This window comes from Cottoperca gobio, chromosome 3, assembly GCF_900634415.1.
Source record: "Cottoperca gobio chromosome 3, fCotGob3.1, whole genome shotgun sequence".
NCBI classification, from domain to species: Eukaryota; Metazoa; Chordata; class Actinopteri; order Perciformes; family Bovichtidae; genus Cottoperca; species Cottoperca gobio.
In genome coordinates this window covers 14,468,362-14,492,284 of record NC_041357.1, presented here as the reverse complement: position 1 = coordinate 14,492,284, position 23,923 = coordinate 14,468,362, and the positions used below count along the sequence as shown (strand labels likewise).

At 39.5% G+C, this 23,923-nt stretch overlaps 2 protein-coding genes, 1 long non-coding RNA gene and 2 other non-coding genes across 6 annotated transcripts in view; 2 read left to right on the top strand and 3 right to left on the bottom strand.

Annotated features, from left to right (window-relative positions):
• LOC115006187 (general transcription factor IIF subunit 2-like) overlaps positions 1–901 on the top strand; it is an 8,197-nt gene extending 7,296 nt beyond the window's left edge. For both annotated transcript variants that reach the window (XM_029428299.1, XM_029428291.1), the window contains one exon: positions 240–901. In XM_029428299.1, the coding sequence (XP_029284159.1) occupies positions 240–362 (123 nt within the window). In that variant the 3' untranslated portion in view covers positions 363–901. The remainder of the gene's footprint in view (positions 1–239) is intronic.
• Positions 902–1,218: 317 nt separating this feature from the next.
• Positions 1,219–3,425, bottom strand: LOC115006197 (uncharacterized). Its single transcript, XR_003832039.1, has 4 exons — positions 3,277–3,425; positions 2,247–2,410; positions 1,854–1,946; positions 1,219–1,410 (listed from the first exon to the last, which is right to left on the bottom strand). It is a non-coding gene; the product is annotated as an uncharacterized LOC115006197 (long non-coding RNA).
• Positions 1,676–1,808, bottom strand: LOC115006531 (small nucleolar RNA SNORA31). Its single transcript, XR_003832080.1, has one exon. It is a non-coding gene; the product is annotated as a small nucleolar RNA SNORA31 (small nucleolar RNA).
• On the bottom strand, positions 2,050–2,183 carry LOC115006532 (small nucleolar RNA SNORA31). Its single transcript, XR_003832081.1, has one exon. It is a non-coding gene; the product is annotated as a small nucleolar RNA SNORA31 (small nucleolar RNA).
• A 4,936-nt stretch (positions 3,426–8,361) lies between the features above and the next one.
• LOC115025556 (protein TANC1-like) overlaps positions 8,362–23,923 on the top strand; it is a 32,050-nt gene continuing 16,488 nt past the window's right edge. The window contains 7 exon segments of the mRNA XM_029457908.1: positions 8,362–8,491; positions 9,982–10,112; positions 11,900–12,164; positions 12,878–13,159; positions 22,072–22,188; positions 22,353–22,643; positions 23,501–23,628. Of these exon segments, the coding sequence (XP_029313768.1) occupies positions 10,032–10,112; positions 11,900–12,164; positions 12,878–13,159; positions 22,072–22,188; positions 22,353–22,643; positions 23,501–23,628 (1,164 nt within the window). The 5' untranslated portion in view covers positions 8,362–8,491; positions 9,982–10,031.

The window sequence follows — 23,923 nt, the reverse complement described above, 5'->3', positions numbered from 1 at the left end:
CAGATCAATATTTGTTCTCTATATCTGAGTACAACTACTGTAAATATGCCAGTTTTGCTGTTTCACCATAGTCCATAGTTGGATAATAAGAAGATACATTTGTTAAAAACGGTTGCCTACAGTATTTCAAATCAGGTATCTAAAGAAGTGTTGATTATATGCAGTTCTTATAGCTTTAATTCACAGAATGAGAGCATTATATTCACCTTTTCTCATATTTGGGCTTTTTCTTCTCCCAGATTTACTTGAAGGAAATCTTGCGTGATATTGGCGTCTACAATGTGAAGGGAACACACAAGAATACCTGGGAGCTCAAACCAGAATACCGACATTACCAAGGCGATGAAAAGACTGACGAATAGTTTGACCCTCCCAAGGCCGATACACCACATGTTCATTTGATGGAGACCAGTTCTGGGTTGGACCTTGAAGTTATCTCCTGATATTCTTAAATCAGATCTCAAAACACACTGGATGTTGAGGTCAAGCAAAGGTGGAGTATTGGCATTTAGAAACTGATTGAGGTTTCAGAGCTCAAGCACACCGTTGAGGTAACAGCCACCATTATTTAAATTAGTTCTATCCATTAGTCACATGACAGCATTTTACGAAGCAAAAGAAGCATATATGATCTCTGGTTAACAATTAAAAAAAATGTTTCAAGATAAGTGTATATATATATATATATGGTGTAAGGTTTAATTTTGAGGTTGAGTGGAAGAATGTGACGGGTAATAGTTCTCACCACTAAATTGTGCTGAGTTTTTTTAGACTTGAATGTTATTTTAAGTGTTAAATTTTCTACATGTCTTGAAGACAGTCTCCCTGAACCATACTTGTCTTCACTGTAATTTTAAATTGTTTCACATTCAACTAATGCAATAAATGTTTCAATAGAAAAGGCTTACTTTGTACAACAGCAGCACCAGGTTGAACATCTGGACCAAGAACATCAGCACTATTAAATTTTAAAACCATCCATTGCAGATTTTAGATAAATCCTCAATTTGACAAATTGCTTTTTCAGCAAATTACTAGGTACTATATAAAACATTTAAATATTGAATTCAAGTCAATCAGTATTCCTGAGTCAGGAAATAGTACAGCATTTAAGTCTGGCAGTAGTTATGAAGGAGTAAGTGTAATCTAATGTATAAATTACATGGTTTCTACATCATGCAACATGCATTATAAAAAAATAACTTAAATTCACAAATGTTTCAGGTGTAGTTGAATCTTTATTTAGAAACAATTGTCACATTTCATGTACAGCCAACTGATTCATACGGCCTGGATGTATTCAGACTAACTAAAGACAAATAGAAACATTAAAGTCCACATTTGTTTAGCATCATGACAAATGTTCCCCTGGTGTGATCTCCATCCGGTGTTTAGAGTCTTGCTCAATACCTGCAAGAAAATGAAAAACATTAAGAAAGATGCAACCCAGCGAACAAATGTCAGTCATCGCACAAGTTGTGCCTTCAGACATCAATAAGACACCGAGTAATTGGCAAAATGACTGCTATACATAACATTGAATGTTAACAGTGCAAACTTGATAACAATGTAGTGACCAGACATTTATAGAATCAGCACATCAAACTCTTCAATGCAAGAACAGTACACGGGCATCCACATGTGAATCTTACTTTAGACCATGCCCAACCAGCTCAAATGTTTTCCTCAATTCAATCTGTGCTGCTATTGAAGGTAGCAGTCAAAAAGTACAAGGATGGTTTAGTTTAGCATCTCTATGCAAACCTAGAAGCCAAAGAAACGTGCCTCAGGTCTATCAGTGGATGCATATTGAGGTATACCTCAACTAAAAAGACAACATTACAAGTGCTTACCTGCAAAGTATCGATTTGGACGAAGACTGAAATCTCAATTGAGTTACAGCGGCTGCAACATCAGTTTCATCTCCCAAAGCTTAAACCTTGAGACTGGAAAAGGGAGAAAACATTACATTCAGGCTCCTTGTGTCTGCAGTATATGCACAAATAGTTGAGGTGATTAACAGGAGCTACAAGTTAATATCAGTATTTGATTTGTCCTCCCCGATTCAATCCGAGACGCCATGAAAGAGGCGAGCAGAAAGCGCAGGGACATTTAATATTGCATCTGAAATATTAAAACCCAGGTTATCTCACACCAGAGAGCCCAGGCTGTCAAAGATGCAGCTTGATCACGAGAACATTTTGACCTATGCATGCCACACATAAAACAAATGCATATTTACATACATTTTCCCATGACTTGATGCAGATGGCAAGTATCCTCTCATTGGAGCTCCTCTGTCAGGACTCATTTACTCAGATTGTAGTTTGCAACAGCAGTCATCCCTGGGAGACTGCAGAAGCTCAGACATCTTCCTCATACAGGTGTCTGCCAAATGGCATCTGATCCCCTAGGGAAGAAAGTGCACACGGAGACATTTGCTAGTATTGCCTATATAAAAGCCTTTCATTCACGTCACTGCACTTCATTAGGTTCCTCGAATAAACACTTTAACATAACCGCATTATATTTATAGTAAGATTGGCAAAAAAAACAAAACGATCCAGAAAATATTTTAGCAGATGTAGAACAAACCGATAGTAACATTTCATTGTCAGCTTTGAACTAAATATGTAGCACATTAACAACGTTTCGCTGCCGTAACATCGTATAGGACTAACGTAAGTGTGGTAAATAGTTTCTGAAAAACTAGCCATAACTGATAAATAATATGTTAACGATAAATTTAGCCATGTTTTAGCTTATATTGTTATTAAGCGGAGTTCTAATACATTTAAAACTACATTAAGTTATAACCGAAGGTGCAAACACACGCAACCACTTGAAACAATACAAACCATTTAGTATTAAAATATTACGTAACATTTCTCATTTAACCCCCCGAAACCGAGATTAAGACATTTAGTAGTAGCTACAAAAGTAAAGTTAGCATTAACGTTAGCTAGCACAAATGAGGGCATGTTAGCAACGAGGCGTTTCCGGTGCTGTGCTAAATTTTGTATGACTTTCGAAATGTGTTCCTCATACCCGAAAACTACGTACAATTCTGATGTAGACATTAGTTGGGCATCCTGTAAGGTTACCTATTTAGCTAATGTAAGTTTGTTGGACTACCGTTGTTTTGTTAAATTACATCAGACGGGGATACAAAATGGCACCAGCTAATTTACACGTGTCTGCAGATTCAGATTTTAAAACTAAAACTTTGAACGCTACATGGGTTTCCCTCAACAGTGCGAGACTTAATATACTTACAACAGACTCTGTTGGTCCAGATGATCAAACCATTGCGGTTGTGTTGCATTATATTTATTGGACATGACTTCTCTTTTTCTGGACGTCTGGTGTGAACACAGCGAGTCGGTGAAAGGACCGAGAGAGCCGGAGCCTCCAGATTAAATAGGTTACCGGTATCGCTCATTGTCGCCCCTGGAGGACGAAGAGGGAACTTCAATTCACATGTTTCCCCCTGGTGTTTACAGTTGGAAGTTACTCTTTTTTTAACCGTAATTTACCAAATGCGCAGGGTTAATGTTTACTTAATGTCCTCTCAACAGATTAATTCCCCATGTAAAACAATGTAAATGTGTTGGTTTTGTATACTTGTTTGGGCTTCGGTACAAACAACGTTATAGTCTGTAGTTTATTTGTTCTAACAATGGTGTTGCTCCTCTAACAATGGAAAGTTAATGGAGATACCCCTCAGTAGCCTACACAGACGCTGCAGAATATGTATAGCCTTTTTAAAATCTTTGTTTGATGTCGGAATATTAAATATGCCACAATCAATTCCAGACAATGTTATGGAAAGTTTTATTAGGATCTTACCATTGTTTAACTATGTAAGTATCTTGTTGCTTTTCTTCTTCTTCTTCTTCTTCTTCTTCTTCTTCTTCTTCTTCTTCTTCTTCTTCTTCTTCTTCTTCTTCTTCATTATTATTATTATTATTATTATTATTATTATTATTATTATTATTATTATTATTATTATTATTATTATTATTATTATTATTATTTTTAATATGATCATTATTTGTTGTGGTGTTATCAGCAGCAAAGTAGTAGGCTATAAATAATGTAAAGCAAATGAAAAATATACTGTAGGCCTAAGTAAAAAAAAAACGAAACGGACTAAATTAAAACCTTAAATCATAACGGATACATCAGATGTGGAACACTAGGCAAACACGCACGTGCACGACGCGCGCTCCGGACTTCTTCCAACAAAGCTGTGATTTGACTGAGGTGGTGCAGCACTTCATAATTGGACTCCGCGAGTTTATATGTTCTTCCGTCAGCCTCCTGTGGATTTATGTGAAGACATGCAGGCATCAAAGAAGACTTAAAAGTAGGTAAATTGAGGCTTAATTTGTATGACATATTATGTTATGTGACCATCCTTACAGTATGCATGCTGGTGATTAATTGAAAGAAATTGCTCATCATTAAAGACTAAATAGTTAGATCATCTCAAAATTCTCCAATTAAACAGGCTTCTTCTTCAGCTGTTGAATTAAGAGCTAACAGTGAGGGTAAGGGTGCATGAAATAATGTTTCCTAATTCAAATTTACATTTTGTTTAATCTTCCATAGGAAGTAGACAGTGAAGCAGCAGCCCAGCTATGTTCAGAGCAGTGTTTGGAAACAGGAGAGAGGGCGGAGGAAAACGAGGAGAGAAAAAGAACCACAGACATCAAGGTAAGACCAAAACCACTGAAACTACCCTGTGTAACAAAACTGGCATATCAGCTCAATAAAGGTGATATTTTATCACAGATTTTTACCATATAGAGTATGCTTTTTTGTCCCTGATCACAATGTGAGGAGATTTATCTAATGTTGTACACACTATGTCTTGCATTATTTGATGGCAATACGCAGGTTCTCTTCTCTTGGGTGATTTAAGTAAAGCCATTTCAATTAGCCTAATTCATCAGCGTGTTCTGTCCTTCACACAGTGTCCCACTGCTTGCATTTAAACTGTGTCAGGAGAAGTTAGAGTGGGTTAGGCAAACATCCTGACCTACTAAAAAACAATTTCACAAGAATTTGTGAGTGTGCTAGAAATTTATAAGACACATATGTGTGCTTGCAATGAATGTGTTGTATTTGCTGTAACTAAACTAAACATTTTGGAGTATTGTCAGTAAAGTGTGAACTTAAAGGTCAACATTTATCTGTTAAATGTGAAGCTAAAATGTTTTCACAGGGAGAACTTTTCAACTTGCTGCAGTTCAGAGGAGATTTCAGACTGCGCAGTGGAGATAGATGAACATAAGTAGAGCTCAGTATTAGAGCAACCATGTTGCCCATTAATATTTGATAATGCACTGCTCTGGGTACCAAGAACTGAGAGAAAGATAGAGAACTGTGTCAGTCTCATTAAAAATGATATAGTATGTTTACAGTACATTGGGATGGCTCTGATCATTTGCCGAGAGATATCACTTCTGCTCAAAAGCGTATCATGAAAGGTTTCAAGGCTATGATCCTTCTACACTCTTAGTAATTATGCAACAGCGTATCATGTGAATTGTTAATATTAGGGGGTGAACCTCTGAGTTCTTGTTTTGCTCATAGTAATAACAGCAACAACACACTCAAGAGAAAGAGAATGACTTAATCATTCCACAGGGAAAACTACTGCAATCTGGTATAACCAATATATGTGGCAATAAGGCCTCGGTAATCACCTGGCTTTGTGAGTCCTCATGCGTAATGTTTATTGGAAGACACAGGATGGGGCTCAATAACTGCAATAACAGTGGACATGAAAATGGTTTAAATATTGAATTAAAATATAATAAGTGTAGCCTCTTTATTGAGTGTGATCCCATTAATTTATAAAGATGTTCTGGCATGGCCAACTTTCCATTACCTCATTCAACAACATGCTTTAAAGAGAAGACATGTTCGCACTGTTGCGACCTATACGAGACATATTTTAAACTGCTCTCTCTGCGATATGTTCAATCTTTTTAACTGTGCTGAAGCTTTCTAAATGATGCTTCTTTAACTGCAACAACTGTCCTATATATTTTTAATCATGTTATAATTTCTTTTTTACATACGCCCATCTTTTCCATATAGGTAGTGAGGGGTACACTCACAGCACCTTGCAGAGGGGTGGTCGCGGGCGGGCCACACACTGCCAGGACCATGACAGTGGCTACACTGAAAGCAGGGTAAAAGTGAGGAGACTAACCAAGGGGGCGTCCATCTCTCTACCCTCCTCTCCTCTTCTCCCTCGTCAGGCCGACATAGTTCCCTCCCAGTCGTGCATCAAGTTCCCAGGTGGGTTAAATTGAACTGGTAACAACCAATAAAAAAGCACGGGCAACTGAGAATAGCAAGAAGCCGTGCATCATGGAATAGCTGCAAAAATAGAAAAATGCTTTCAAGGGTTTGCCTTGATTAGCAGAGAGCTTCTGTGCATTCAGCTGTTCCATACATGTTACAAATGCAAAGAGCATACAGACTCTACCCCCAGGGGCTGAATACATGTGACAGATTGTCACATGTATTCAGTAAATGATTGAACAAGATAACTTGAGGCAGAAACCCCAATTAGGTAGGTCAATTTGGAGATATATTAGTTTGGGTCTACACAGAATAAGATATACCATAGAGTCACAATTAAAGACATCTCTTTTGACAAAATAACATAACATAATGCCATATGCAGCACATTTATAGTAAAGTAGATGAATCCATGCAAGTGTGTCGTGATACTTTTACATTACACAGATAGTTGTGAGTTGGCCAACCGTCTAAAAATGTATAGTAGCTCTACACATACATCATTCTTTTCAGTTAAGGTTAAATATCCAAGTGAAATAACAGTAATCAAAAATAAAGAACGATTCAGTGGAAGAAGACATTTCTGATTTCATTTATAGCTACTTCTACATTTAATAAAAAGGGTCAAATATAGAATCTGGTTTATTGCCACATAAAAGGAATTCGCTTTGGTGTATTGGTGCATAACATAAACACAGTAGGAGAAAAAAATAAAAGCAAATACAAAAATCAAGAAACATAAATATAGAATAGAAGAAGATTACAATAAAAGTGTGAATTGAAATGAAAGAGCTGTGCAGTTTTAAAAGTGGTAGTTTGTGCATAAGTGAGCAAAATTGTCCAAGGATGTGCAAAGGTTCACAGTACGGAGTATAAAAGAATATGCAATGTACAGAGATATAGTCCCATATATAGTGTGCATTTATGTAACGCATATAGACAGATGTGAAGACGAGGCTTATTCTACGATGTGCATACTGCTTCATGAATATTTAATTACTTAATTAAAATAACACATTTCTGATCCATGGGAACATAACTATTTTGTTATTCATTAAATTAAAACCCCAAATCCCAAATATGTTATCCATTGTTTAAACAAGCTCTAACTAATAAACAAATATAGTATGTGTACGGTGATGGGAATACAATTAATAATATTATTATATTTTCAAATGTAATTACCTAAAATAGGTTCTGTGACATTTTTTTAAATCATTTTAATTGTTGGATGAAAAGAAAACAAACTCCATGTTTACTTTGGGTGCCTCACGTTCAAAGAAGCACAAGGTGGCAGTGTCCTGCAGCAAGTTCAGCCAGTCTGAAAAAGGTGCTGTTACATTTCATTGCATGCGTTTTTCCCCCGTACACTGAACGAACATGACGAGGACAAATTACAGCAAGTAAAAACATACACTGTCATGGCCTTTGTGTCTTTTGTGCTCATGCAAAATCAAAAACTGTATGTTAAACAATGTTTCCGAGTCTGTCCACATGCGAGATTCAAACACTGCATAACCTTGAGTCTAAAATTCAGTACATTTCAGTGTTCGCTAACCTTCCTCATCCTTTTGAATGATCTCCAGTCCTAAAGAATCTGCGCTTCCAAGAACCCTCAGATATTGTTGCATAAGTTGAGACACACCCACACACGTCAATATGAGTGCACCACTGTCCCTGCCATCACACAAACATGCACGCACACATTAGCTGTGTTAATATATTATAGATAAACGCCCACGGTACAGTGAATATTGTACTGTTTGCATGCATCATGGCTCGCACTCTGTACATACGGCTTTATACTCCTGGGACACAATTCAAATTCTGCACCACAGATCTCATCTGGGGAGGCTTAATCTCTCTCTCTCTCTCTCTCTCTCTCTCTCTCTCTCTCTCTCTCTCTCTCTCTCTGACTCTCTCTCTCTCTCTCTCTCTCTCTCTCTCTCTCTCTCTCTCTCTCTCTCACTTTCTTTCATATCCGTCCTTATCTCCACCCTCAATCCCTCCCTCTCTCCCACCCTGCCTGCTCTCCCTCCCTCTCCCTCTCCCTTCTCCCTCTTCGCTGTGGCCAAAGGACGGGTAAGGAAGCTGGAGTATGTGGATGGCTCTTCCAACGCGAGAGAACCTCTTGTCTTTGCCTCGTGCCGTGGCAGGACAGACCACAGAGGTGAGAACGGGAGCGTGTGGGAGTGTGTTTAGCATCATGACAGGGGCTTTTTGCAGGTATTGATCAGGGAAGCTGAATGAGAATCAATGGGGTGGAGGTGAGTGAATGTTGAGAAGTAAGAGTTGTGTTTTAATGACACCTAAAAGGCTTTGCATTAAGTTTTTGGTTTCAGATGTAATCCTCAGTGTTTTATTGAGGGTGGATTTGTTTTATCACAGTTTGGTCCTGACTTCTCTGCAGACTGCTTATACAGTTAGGGTTAGATTGAAGCAATAATGGTGTAAATACCCACATCTCAGCCAGCTTTCTTTATGTTTTTGACCAGAGGGTTACCCTTAGGCTGAACAGATTTTATGAGGCATCTTCCATCCCGGTTGCCAGGCACCTCTCAGCTTCCCGTTTCCAATGGCAACTGCTGGGTGGTTTGATGAATAGTACTGGACGTTCAGTGTGTCCTCATGTTACTCCAGATTGGATCTCAGTGCTCTGCTGACTAAATGCAAAGTTTTCTCTCCTCCCCCACTCTGAAATACACATCCACCCTTCCTACCAAAGTCTTCAGCAGCTTTTCTAGCTGTGAAGTGAAAAGAGTATTGACAAAGGCTAGAACTTGGGCGCTTCATGGAACAAAAATTATCAAGCTTGCCTCTCAAAATTGACCTTGATCCTCTCAAGGCTTTGAAAACACTTGGGTTGAATGTAAGAGAGATCTGATGCAGTACCTTTTTAAACGAAGGGAGCGAGCCAGCAAGACAGAATGATTAAGAATCAGTGGAGGGAGTGCGAAATGAATGTGATGTCTAAACGCAAAGATGTTTGTGAGGAGGAGTGAGCTGTTCCTGTAATCCGTGATGTCCTGTCATCCTGTTTATATGCCTGCTCAATATGCATGTTACTCAGCTGATAGCGGTACATAGGTGAGGTGTGAGAACGGAGGACTGTATTGCCCAGCTGGTTAAAGCATAGAGATGTGAAAATGGTTAAAGCCTTACTCTGCAGAGGTGACAAGAACCTAAGAGTAGGGGTTGGAGGTCAAAGCATCAGGGAGCCTTAAACAGTGATAAATGAATGCAGTACATGGTCTGTGTCAGCTCTCCATGAGCAACAGAGAAGCCAGAGCCAAGGCACTCCTTCTTTCTGCTCTGGAGAGTCGACACCAAGCTCATTGAAATTCACAACCCGTCTCTTAACCGAGAGCACCTGGCAGGCGTGTGCACAGGCAACCTCACAACCTCACACAACCTCTTGCTGCTGCCTCAACCAGGGGGACTGGAAAGCCACTGTCTGTGCATTCATAATCAGGACAGCTGGGGCTGTGCTGACCTGTGGATGTATACTTTTCTCGCTGTTCACTAGCGCTGCTGCTGGGAGGGAACCTCACGAGCGAGCTGAGATAAACCCAGAGCGTCAGTTGGATGACGGTCTCCTCTGGCCTGCCTTGTTTCCATTTGCTTGTTAATCCGTGTGTCCTGATTGTGTATGTTTTACAGACCTCCACGTGGAGCACCAGCTGGGCTCCTCCCTTTCTACCCAGGAACTGATGACCAGACTATGCTTCTTATTGGGAGAAGCAACGCCTGGCACTGCTAGCTCTCCTATGGAGGACAGGAGGGAAAAGAAGGTTGGGCAGCATATTGAGTCATTGGCCCCTTTGCTGTTATGTCTTATAAGAAGGCGATTTTTTTAGCCCTCACGTTGCAATCAGGATCTTACTTTATATTTTATACTTTGATTAGTTGATTTTAAATTTAGTTGAGTGCAAGCAAACATTGTGTTGAATACTGTGTGTGATTTGACCATTCAAATCCCCTTTGGAAAATAATATATATATATATATATCATTTTTTGTTTTTGGAACATTATTATATGTGTTGTTAAACGTCCGCAGGGCTCCATTTCTTTACTCTCTGCCCTATCACTTTAACCCCTATGTATGTGTGTTATTGTATGCGCTTATGCCTCTCCATCCCTCCATCCGTATGCCTTTGCTTTGCTCAGCCTTGGCCCATTTTCTCAGCCTCATTCCACCACCTGAGCTCCAGATTCAGTCAGTTTCACAGAGATAGCGAGGCTCATATGAGGAATGTGGGTTGTCCTGGCTAAGATAGATGAGGCTCTGGTATAAAGGGAATAACAGTGAGCTGTTTCAACTCTGCTGCCTTGTCTCCCTATAGTCTCTGTGTTGCAGAAATATTGCATCAGTAATGAGGAGACCTGAAATACATTTGATTAAACTACAAGGATAAGGAATATAAAAAAGACTGTTCTTACAAAACCTGTCCTTTTATTAACAAAAATGGTTAAAGATGCTCGAAATTAAAAAAAATCTTTTCAGAGCATTTCACATGGCTCATTTACTGCTGTCTTTATTGGTAAAAGGTCACATACATTATTACATGCAAATGTCAGCCGTGATGTAAAATATTCTTAAAGACCAGTGAAGAAGTCTTTAAGAGACAAGGATAAATACTATACATTACAATATATGTAACATATATGTAAAAGATAGATGTTTTCCTCCTTTATAAACAATATAATGAGAAACAACACACAATTTAACATAATACACTTCATAAAAATATAATTGGAAAGCAGACTTAAAAGGCTCTTATCAGTAGATGTGGTACAGCTGAGATGGAGCCATGATTACCCATCATTTAAACACCTGGTTCTAATTTTGTAGTTTTTCCATCATGATGAATTATTGTGTTCAAAATCACTTTGTATTTTGCTTTACTGTAGAGCTTTACATGCAGTTGCTCCAAGTAGATATCCAAAAAGGACACACACTGACACTGCTTAATCCAAAAGGCAAAGCACGTCCAATGTAATTTCCTGAAACTTGAATATATTGCAGTCTTAGATGTGTACTTTTAACTAGTATCCTCATTCGGGCAGTCTGATGCTGTGTTCATCTGATTTTTCATTTTCATAAAATACATCCTGTCACCTGTTAAAAATGTTCCCATTTTATTTCATCTTTGTGAAATCAGGCCTGTGTGGAACAGCAGAATGTGTGCAGAGTGACTTTTACAGTAAATTATAAATGTCTACAGAGAGTGATTTAGTTTTCAACACAGCTGTCAATATGAAAAACTGGGAAAATGACAGCCAGGATGAAAATAACTGGAATTATCTGTTCGTTTCCCATCTGTGTGCACACAAATATACTCAGTCACACAGCGTGCATGAAGGCAAACACTGTCATGCAGAGTGGAGTACTGTTAAAAAGGCTGGCAACTGACTGTTCATTCACTAAACCTTTATAATAGAAGAATATCACTTAGGTATGTGTCTTTGCTTTTGATCAGGTTAGGTCTTTCCCTGTGATTCTCCACACATATTAACATTATGTCACTTTAACCTGCATGATCATGTATCAATATCTTTCTGCTCTCCTTTTGTCAGTGTGATACCTCTGCCCAGGGGGGGAGTCCCAGCTCCACTCTCACCTGCAGCACTGCCTCCCCCTGTTCCGAGAGCCCCTCTTCCACCCTGAGCACCAGTGCTGGAGGCCATCCTTTACCTTTTCCTTCACCACACTGCAGCTCCAGGACTAGCCCCAGTGGAACACTCTCCAGCCCTGCCCCTGGACCAATCAACAGGAGCAGCCCTGGGCCTCCTTCTCAAAGCCCCACCTCCACCCTGGGGAGCAAGGATAGTGGAATCATAGGTGAGAGTTACTTTCATGTATCTGTTGGAAATCCTGGCCAAGTTTTCAAATGATGTCCATCCACATTGTGGGAGTTCAGATTGTTTTTTACACTAGCATGTCCAATACCAAAGCGTAGCCATGCATTACTAGAAGTAATAAAAAAAAAGTGTACTAAAAAATAATTGAACTCAATGTGGAACAGCTTACTTCATCAGAAATCCCAAAAGTGCCACACCTTTCTACACGGTGATAGGAAGTTAGAAGCAACATCACTTAGTTTTAAGTCCTCGTCAAATGTGTACCCTACCCCACAGCTAGTTTCTCTATGCCGCATGTGCCACTTCAGCCTCAAGGCTTCAGCTCCCTCCTGTCAAAACTAGGACACTGCTGTCTTTGTTGCTTATGGGTCTGATTCTCTTAAAATAGGACACTTTTTTCTCCTTAAATAGAGTTTTTATTTATAGTTGAATACAAAACTGCAAAGGGCGCATCAAGTACAGTGAAACTCGTTGATTGATGAGTTTTAAGTGTACGGCTGATAAAACAGTTAGGTGTTTTTTATTGTTAATTAAGTAAATGTAATTTGGAAGGCAACTCTTAGTTTTGCATGCTTAGTCAATTTTAACTGTTAAGAAAATGCAAGTAAGCAACTGTCTTCCATATGTTCTTATTTAGAAGTATGATTTATTTCTTTGGCTGCCTCGCTTAACCCATATTTTCTTGCGGCTCAGCAACCATCACTAGTTCTTCTGAGAATGAGGAGCGCAGCACCTCCAGTCAGCATCTGACTAAGGAAGAAGGCCCGGGGGGCGGTGCTGGTGTAATGGGCCATGCAAGCGAGGACCGCCATCCCGGGCCAACCAGGGACACTCTGACCATCCAACCAGATGAGGCCTTACCTAGAACCGACATCACGGAGCCCAGGACTCCACCGGCACCGAAAAGACCCCTCCCACAACACCACATACACAGCACTTCCTCCCTTGTGATTCCACGTCCAAATTCTGTGGCAGGTATGTTTACCTCTTGTTATGTGTTAACCCTTATTCTGCAATTAAAGGAATATTTTTGACATTTTGGGAAATACCCTTTTAATCACTTTCTTGCTGAGAGTTCACGAGAAGATTACCACTCTCATATCTGTCAATTCAATATGGAGCTGGAGCCAGCTGCCTGTTAGCTTAGCTTAGCATAGAGACTAGAAACAGCTAGCCTGGCTCTGTCCAAAAGGAAGAAAATCCTGTAAAGCGCACTAATTCACTATATTTCCTGGAGCCTTGCAGTCACCTTGAGGTTGCCAGTCAATCAGCGGAAACTCCGGGAAGTCACAGCTCCCAGTCAAGAAATAGTCCCATACATAACCCCCCGTAAAACCACAACACACGTTTTTACACTTCTATTTTTGTACGGATTAAACAAACGAGACATAATGTGTTAATTAGTGGGAAACACTAGAGTGTGTTGCTAAAGCTTCAATTGTTTTGTAGATGAAGTAGCTTAATGAGAGTATGAATGTGACAGCTGTGACCCGGTTGATTATTTAATGGACTGATAAATATTGACTGAATGGCAGATTGATTGAATTGTGGTTTGACAATTTCTAACTATTCAAGTGAGAAAGCAGAGAAAGCATAATTTGCAAGATCTCTGTGATGAAGAATTTAACTTCAATGAACCGTGTGTTGGTGCTCTACTTACCACTGAGGCTGGATACACACAGTGAGCAGTACCAGTTAAATGTCCTGGGAGGCCTCCAGTTGTCATAAAAATATCCCCCTCCCTCTCCAGTCACGATCTTTGCTGGTGCACAAGGCTCTTTTTCTTCCCCTAGATGTCAGTTCATCTGTGGTGGGAGCAAAAGCAGAGATTCCCTAAGGAGTGGATTCGCAGTAACGCCTGCCAGTTTATTCTGTCAGCTGGTGCTTTCATTTAGGCACCCTTGATGAAATTCAGAATAAAGATGAAGCGAGCCACATCGCACTGTAGCCGCTAGAATTTTACTCTACATTCGTGAAAGACTAGATCTTAGAGTAAGGGTGTACATATAAATGATGATATACATTAGAAGACAAGTATTAAAATGTAATTTGGCCGAATGGAAATGTTTCTGTTATAGCAGAAATATTGTCAGTCTACAACAAAGACAAACAGTTTACAAATAAAAATAGAATGAATGGAGGATTTATAAACATATGCTCCAATACTTCACATTTTAAGACTATCTTGGAAAATGTAAGATGTATTATGTAAGATGAAATTGTAGCCTAAGCCTCTACATTAGATAGTGTATGCAAAACAGTGACATTAAACACAGCAGAATATCAAGAGAAAATGAAAACAGAACATGTTGATTACAATCTGAGCATATTCCATCTATAATAATATATATTGAATTGCAGATGATCAAGTTTAATTTTCCAATAAGTCAATGCATAATTTAAGGAATAGATGGAAACTCCATCACATAACACCACCAGTCTGTTCCTCACTGTCCGTTCTCAATAAGAGCTTCATAATCACATTTCATGGAATGGATGGAAGTCACTCATAATCTCAAGGTTTCCTGAGATAAATGCTGATGCAAGCACAGGAATACGAAAAGTTGTCCAAGTTTGCAGAGTCAATAGAAGTTACCTGCTTCATCAGCCCCCTAGTGGGCCTTCACTGGGGCCTTTTTGACAAGACACATTGTACAGTATGATGCTATCAGCAGAAAGAGTAAACAAATCAGAGGCTGAAGATGCAACAACTACAGGTATGATCTTTAGTGTTGTCCATGCTTTCAGTATGTTTTCCTTGTATTCAAATTTGCTAGTCTTTCGTTAGGATCTGTCGTAGCATCCTCTTAAAGGTCTTTATTATGTGATGGGCCAAGTGTCACCCACCTGTAAGGGCACTAGGGAATCAATTTCCCTAGTTAAAGTTAAATTCAAGTTAAAGGAATAATTATACACATTGGGAAATACCCTAATTCATTTTATGTAGGAGAGTAAGATAAGAACATTGATACCACTCTCATATCTATCCTTTAAATAAAGTTATAGCTAGCAGAGAGTTAGCGTAGCTTAGCCAAAAGACTGGAAACAAGGGGAAACAGCTAGCATGACTCTGGCCAAGGGTTACCACTCTACATTGCTTCTCCGCTCCCTTCACTGGCTACCAGTGGTGGCCCGAATCTGCTTCTAGACTCTGGTGCTGGCCTACCGTGCTGTTAAGGGATCAGCCCCTTCCTACATTCAGGCCATGGTCAAACCATACACCCCAGCTAGCTCACTTCGCTCTGCATCGACTCGCTACTCCCTCACTGCGAGTGAGACCCAGATACCCCTGAAATAAAACCCGCCTGTTTGCTTTCCTGGCTCCAAAATGGTGAAACGAGCTCCCTATTGATATCAGGTCAGCAGACAGTCTTCACACCTTCCGTCGCAGACTGAAAACCAACCTGTTTCGACTGCACCTTGGCCAAAAAAGAAAAGAAAAAGAAAATCTTCTTTTTTTCTGTATGTAGCACTAAACTGGTTGGTTTATTTGAAGGTAATGGTTGAATTTTTATTTCTATCATTTCTGTATGCTGCACTTACATTGGTTTGGCTTATTTAAAGCTATTGTACTGCACTTAAATGATTAAACCTATTTGAAGCTAATGTACTTGGAAGATTATTGATATTCAGAGTTGTATCCTCATGAATATTTACACTTATTGTCAGTCGCTTCAGACAAAAGCGTTAGTTAAATGAACTGTAACTGTAACAGAATCTATCTAACAGCACCTCCAAAGCTCACTAATAAACACATTGTATTGTGTTTGATTAATCCATACTAAATGACAATTCACTGTTGTGAGTTACAGCCTATGCTGGTCCCAGCCAAGAAATAATCCCGCACATAACGCCACTTTGTTTTTTGTAGGTTTTAAACAAAGAAGATACAACTTGTTAGCCAGCTTTAGAGGTGCTGGTAGGCTATTTTGGACAGAGGCAAGATCACTGTTTCCTCCTATTTCCAGTCATTGTGCTAAACTAAGCTAACCAGATGCTAGCTGTGGCTTTATGTATAATGGACAGACATAAGAGGGATATCAATCTTCTCATCTAACTCTCTAAAGCAGTGTTACTCATTGGGCGGCTCACGAGCCTCCTGCCGCCAAGCTTTAATTGGTGGCTCGCATGGCAGTGGACTAAATAAAGGGGTGATAGATATGATTATGCAGTCTATTCTTCGTGTGTAATCACGTGGCAAAACTGTGTAACGTATGCATGCGACGCCATGTTGGTTGGTATACAAATCAACAATGGCGTCTAGAGCGAACAACAACAGCAATACAACTCCGACTTCTTCAAAGTAGTCTGACTCTCTGGAGTCCTCTGCAAAGGCAAGATTCAGAGAAAAAGTCCAAATCTGCGGCCTTGACCCATACACGCTAAAGCCATCGGATTATATTGAGGATTTAGAGTCACTACCGCCGATTGATATTGTGAACTACCTTGTGCTACAAACGTCGTGGGCAACCAACGCACAAATGAAGGCATACAAGAGCTTAGATGCTTATAATTTCTTTGTTTCTGGCTGGGTTGGTAGTCTTCTTACCAAACCAGTGAAAGATGACAGGGTGCTCGTCCATGCCCGTGTAAATCACTCTCAAAGAGCTCGAGATACACCGCTCAAGCCGTGGTTTGCGAGTGAGAAGAGCGGCGATGTTATCCTCGCAAACATTGAAAACATAGCTTTAGCATGAGCTCTTACCAGATATAAAGTGGACGCCACACACACGGGTGAATTGTGCTTTTTCTTCTGTTAAATCCTTACTATTTATGTTGCTAAACCAGCTTACGGCGTTCGGTAGACAGCAATTCATCCCTCTTTTGTGGATCATTGCTTTTGATGATTGTAGGAAATCTAAAGAATCGTTTCTCTGGGTCACGAGTAGCGTTATTACTACAATTATACACTGCGCACACGATTGGCATTTTCCTTCAATCTTAGACGTTTAAATACAAAGAAAATTACGAAGCGTTGCAGCAACTCAAACGTGAACGGGCGCCGTCTTGGTTGTATATACCAACCAACATGGTTGACTTCCGTGTTGGGAAATAAGCGTGACGTCACATGCACACGATCAATACAGATTTCATAAAAACCCTAAAAACAAGCAGGGCTATCACATATAACCCATTAAAACACTGAAAGCGTCTGTTCTATTAGCCCACAAATAATATATAATAATAATTGATAAAAGATGGAAATATAGACTTGAAACAAGTTATTTAAACTTGCTCGGCACTACACCAACTCACTGCGGAGTTGCCGGTTTTGGCGGTCTATCCCGTGCTACAATGGCGAATGTGCTCTTGGACGGGTATATACATGGTGGGCTAGTATAGAAATAAATAAACTTAAGGTCATTAAAAATGTGTTATCATAAGCATGATTATGAAGGTGTTCATTTGCTAAAAAATAGTTTATATCGCTAAATTGGAGGATACTACGACCAACCTGGCACTTCATACATGCGTTAGCTTGGCTACTCCTGTTAAAAAAGAAAGGTACGAGCCATGGATTTTGGCTTGAGCAAAAAAAACCTTCTCAGTCTCAGAAATTGTGAAACACTGATTTTTGGCTTCAGCAGAAATATTGTTTCAAGGTAATTTTGTAATTATTATTATTAAGGTAATCCTGCTTTTAAAGAATGTATTGGTTGACTACATTGCATATTGTATGTTCTGGGTGGGAAACAGATTAATAAGCAGATATGCTTTTTATGACTGGAAAAGAAAGTGGCTCTCCTATTGACTTTGTCCTATCAATGTGGCTCTCGTGTAAAAAATAGTGAAGATCACTGCTCTAAAGGGATATCCCAAAATGTTGAACTATTCCATTTAGGTTGAAAAGGTTGTATAGAACCAGTGCTAGCTGGGTTGCTCATGAGGGGCTAATGCTATCAGGCATCATGGGGGCTTTGGCTAGGGCTGCAGAGCTGACATTTAAAGTGTTGAATGATCAACAAGGGTTGGAGGGTAATCAACTACAGTCATCAGCAATGAACATAAAGGCAGGCTGTGAGTGAAGGGCTGTTTTTGGGGACAGGGTTCCATCAGGCTGGGCTGTCAAGTGTGGAGAGATGAGCTGTTCTCGTGTATGTGCCAAACCGGCAAATGTTTGAACTCTTTCAATGTACACTGTAAACAAATGCTTTAGCTCAACAACAAAACAGTTTGCATCAATCTTTTTTGAGTAATGGCAGCTTCCAATGAAATTATGTTCAACCAACAAACTAGATAGAGTTAGGGGAATTAGCTTTTCCTCTACAATTTAAATGTATTTTTATTTATCAAAGTTTTTAAGTTGGTTACTTGCAAAAAGGAAGTTGTTCCAACTAGTTTTTACACAATACTTAAAAGTCAGTTGATTTTCTATGGTAGTTTTTAACTTTTTCATGTTTTTGTTCATGAAGTAGCTTTTAAGAAATTAATTAATTCAACAACAAAATTGTTAACCAACGCTTTTATTTTGAACGGCAATTATGTATTTGAACACAGGATATATAGATTTGAAACAGTACGAAAATGTTTAACACACTACACTCAATACACTCTTCTGTCGACTCCAAAATAACAAAACAAAACAACTATGTAATCTGAATAAAATCTGATAGTGCTGTCCGTGAAACAAGTGGAATCTTCAGAAAATACTGTTCTTGAGACTCATTGCTTTTGCATTGACTTTCTGTCCATCAAGTTCAAGGAACAGCTTATGAAAGACTTCAGAAGTACATTGAAGGTCCTTGCGATAGCTCAGATGCTGTGCATATTGGCCATTAACAAAGCACAGCACTTTTGGATATCCTTTCCCTCCACGTTGTTGGCTCCCTCGATCACAAAGGTTTCCATCTCCTGGTCAGATCCTGGTTGGACCTGTCACCAATGATGACGATTTGATGATTACGACTGGCCTTTTCGACTGTTACTCTAAAAGTCAGCCGCAGGTTCTCTAACACCAAGTTTTAATTGTCTGAATTTGTCCAGGCTTGTAAAGTAGGTAGGGGAGTAGACTCTGGAAATCCTGAACTCAAGGTTATCAAGCCAATTTCATCTTGAATTTTGTTTTAAATCAATTAATGCAGAAATGTGAGTTTAAATGACACACAATATTAAGTTGATGTAATTACCAGCATTATTATGTCTCAACAACTCATCTAAATTATTTTTGCAACTTAAAAGGTTAATCTAAATCAATAAATGATTATCATGCTAACATGTATTTCATTAAGTGGTGGTAATAAGTCCCCTGAATTACTTTTTTAGAGTGTATCCTTGGTCCACTCAGCCATTTGGTCTGGCTGTCTTTAGCCAGCAAGCTCTCTCATCCCACTCCACACCTCCTTCACACTGTTTTGCTGCAGACTGTTCTTCATCCTCTCACTGTGGATGTTCTTTCAATCCTCAATTCTCCACTTCGGCTGTAATTGTCCCAGTGTTACTGGGTTTATTATTTGCTCGTCCTGATATTTTTTTAAATCATTAATGCGGTGTTCTCGCTGTAATTGATTTTTCTTGCGTCAGGGAGCCCCTCATTGTCCACTGTATGCCACAGAGCAGGTTTCATGTGCTCTCAAAAGCCCTGTGAATTTTAATACGGCCTCAGTATCTTAACACCACGCTCTCACTCAGCTGCTGCAGGATGATGGACACACGCAGGGATGCTACAAGTATCAGAATATGATCCAATCTCTAAAAGTGTTGAACGGGTGGTGGAACTGTATGTATCGCAGTATTGTGAAAAAGCCAGTTCAGCGTGTCTTTCTCTCTGTTTTATATAAAAAAAGAGGGAGTGACGGTCCAGTACTACACTATGTAGTGAACATGAAATGTCAGTTAAGAGAGCATAAACACATTTCATGTCGTGTGGCTGACGTCTGAGTGTGGAGTGATTTGGTGATTTGTCATGACGAAGGATGCTTAAGGACATTGCTGGGCAGCATCTTCAGACTGCAAACGTAATAGCTGTTTTAAAGCTTTAAAGCTCATAACAGCTCATAGATGTGTTGCAGCTCCCTTTAGATGCTCTGAGAGCTCCAATGACTGCATTTAACATGTATCGTACATGATTATAGTTACGTGGGGTCATCATCTGTCCAGGGCCCGCACTTTCTTGTCTACGGCCTGTTTGACTGCTAGTATTTTATAGATGAGTGCAACGTGACTCAGGTCTTTTTTTTTTTACCCACTCTGAAGGGATTAGAGGCAGCAGTAATGCCAGATTTTCTGATTTTACGGAGGATTAAAAAAAATATTACAGCAATGAATGAAATGGACCAGTCTGTGATTTGCCATTGAAAACAAACTCTTAGTCAGACTCATTTTCCATGCAGTCGTTTTCGGTAGTAATTTCATGTTTTTTTAATAATATTGCCATTTACTATTCCATCACCTATCCTTCCATACACAGACAACCCAATAGTATGAAAACAAATCTAAATATTCAGAAAACCAATATCATTACAATCCAAGAGGCAGAGACACTTCTGGTTGCAGTGGCTATAATCTAGTTAGCTGGTTCCCTGCTATGCCTGGATTCATAAACCACTTGGATTAGATTCCAGAGAAAGAAAACTAGGGACGAGACGAGAACAGAGGTTCTTGCTCCTAACACAGATGAGCATCTGACAATGCTGATGAATTAAACTACATTTAGGACAGAATTATTTTTAACTGTCCACAACATTCTCACAGTTTGTCCATTTTTGTTGCATTTTATATCCATCTCTGTTCTGTCTCCCAGGTGAGTCCTGGCAACGACTACATATAGGCAAAACCTGCCAAAACAACTATAGCAAAGAGAAAAGGATGTAATGCAACACAATAACCCCTGAAACAAATTCAGCCTGACTTCTTTTGTTTTGTTGAGACTACTATACTTCACTTAAAGATAATATAAATTGCCTCTGGATTGTTTTTAGACGGTTAGTTGGAATGATGTAGTACTGAACTGCAATATGTAAAAATATGTTTCGAATATTCTTTCTTCCACATATTTTGTCCAAAAGATATTAAAAATATTTGTCCAAAAGATATTAAAAATATTTTGTTCACAAAACTTTAGATGAACACTTTACAGTACAATTCAATCAAATACAAAACCACCAGAAACTAAAGGCTTCAAAGTGACTCTCTAACGCAGTGTCAACATTACAAATGTGTAATGTTTCACTGAGATTCAATCGTATTTGTTACATTGTATTGAATTGCATTGCAATATGCATTTCAGTGTATTTTGCTGTGATGATGATGTCCTGTAATAGCAGAAAAAGATTACTATTTTTAATAATGATTGTTATTATTATTATTATTATAACCAGCTGATTATACAAAGCCTTTTTTTTTATTCTTCACAAAAGCCTGGACTGAAGACTGATAAATGTCTTGAGCTCTGCAGAAAGTAAGCCTGGCTGACCTCTGTGTGGGTGGATGAGTAGGAAAACGTGGGAGTAAAACAACTCTTTTTTGTTTCTTGCACTTCTGTATAACATTTTATTTATCATGTTGGCTTTTACATGGTTTATTTGCTCATAAGAAGAATGCGTGTAATCCGGTGATTGATAGATGATACATTTTCATTTTTGCACGACAGCCAAATTTGCTGTCCTGACTGGCTGAGACTCATTGAAACATTCGGTCATTTCAGACTCAAGTTAGCTTAAGATTACAGGGCGTGAGATGAGTTGTTTTCTTTCTTTTCCTTTCTCTCCTCTTCTCAAGGTCATTGAGCATTGAGAGCAACTACTGTTTATCTCTCATGTCTCCATGGATACAATAATTGACTCGAGCAATACATTTGACACTTGTGTAGTTTCCATGTGTATCTCTGCACATTTCCTGCGTCTCGTGTCACACTCTCAATCCATTCCCCACACGCTCTCTTTTTACAGCAACCAGCTCCACTCGATTGGAGGATTTAAGTTATCTGGACAACCAAAGGGCTGCTGGACACAGGAGCTCCGTCCGCAAACACAACACCGCTGGACGCACAAATGATGACTCCAAAGGTATTTTGTGGCTTAGCCTCGGGGTGAAATCAGTGTGTAACTATAGCTTGGTGCAGAAACATCTGCAGACCTGTGTGGAGCATGTACACTCTTCCCCAACGTCACTGCTTAAATTACATATCCATTCTTATATAGCTTCAACTCTTTCCTCTCACTCCCTCCAGGGAGATTGGTGCCATTCAAACAAGCTGACATCATGCTCAAACCGCTGCTGTTTGAAGTCCCCGGCATCACCGCAGAGACACCTCTTGTTGGGCGCGATTGGCTCTTCACGCGTCTTGAGGAAGTCCTGAGAAAAACGAGCAGCTGCGAGGGACGGGGTGCTGTCATTGTGGGTAACGCAGGATCCGGCAAGACAGCTATCATCTGGCGGCTGGTGACGCTCAGCTGTCATGGCATGCGCACACCACAGGGAGGTCCCACCATACCTCACAGCCCCAGCTCCTCCCCGAAATGTAAGCCGTGTAATTTGTTTTTGTCTGTATCTCAAAGCATTAGTGTAAGAACACAGAAGAACGCTAGGAGTTGAATTCATACATTCTCCAGTATGCTCCAGTAACGTCAGATTCTTGTAAGATATTGGAGGAAATATCACTTTATGGGAAGGAGTTGGTAACTGGGTCACGCACTCTTCTTTCAAGTTCTCCCCTGAGGTTTCTCTGCTGATTGCAGTTGTGTAAGGAGACTGAGATTGTTGTTTTTGTCTTATCATGAGTGCTACTAGAAGGTTATTTTCTCTGCAAAAAAAGAAAAGAAAAGAACCATGTACAACTAGAACTTGCACATGGCACAATACATACATGGTGCATGTCGTGACATGCTGGTAATATCTGACACACCTAGAGTTATGAAAATAACAAATACATATATACTTTCAGTCTTTTCCTGCAGTGCAATAGGAAGTATTGCAAAGATTAAAGGCTGAGGACAAAGTAGAGCAGAAGAAGCTAAACTAAAATAGTGTTCAAAAAGAATACAGTGCCATTCATTTTTCAGCATCATTGCATTATTCATTGATATCTGTAAATGTTGTCATTTTGATTTAAATTCAACAGAGGGTATAACATGAAGTGTGCAGGAATCCAGACTTATCATCCTGCACTCTCTGAAACAAACACTCTTGCTGTCTTCTAATGTGGTTTTGCTTAATGTCGTAGTTGCCAGTCTTGCTTACAGATGGACTAATTAATTGCAGCAGTTTAATTGTCTTTCTACTTCACTCCTGGCATTCCTGTGCTTACACCAGAGACTTCATCTAACGAGTATAAATGGCAGCTTTGCGTTCCTTGTTGTTGCCTTGCGCTATGTGCAGGTGGGGATAAGCAGGGTAAAGCAGCCTCCAAACAGCCAGCCGATTCCCAGCCCAACCAGAGTGCTGTTGCAGGAACAAGCGATAGTACATCACAGAGGAAGGAGGCTGTCAGATGCCTAGCTGCCAAGGTAACTCAAAACACACATGCACACACTCGTTTGTATTTCTATACATGTGAGGACTCTCGATTACAGCTCTAACCAAAAAGCCTTTTTGTAAGATTTTGGGAAATGCGTATAGTTGGATACTTGCGTATAGTGGATGAGATGAGAGGATCTATACCCCTCTCATGTCTGTACACTAAATATGAAGCTGAAGCCAGTATCTTAGTATAAAGACTGGAAACAGCTAGCCTGGCTCTCTCTCTCAAAAAAAGCCAGCACCGGTTACATCTTAATTCTGTAATATGTATAGAAACCAAGG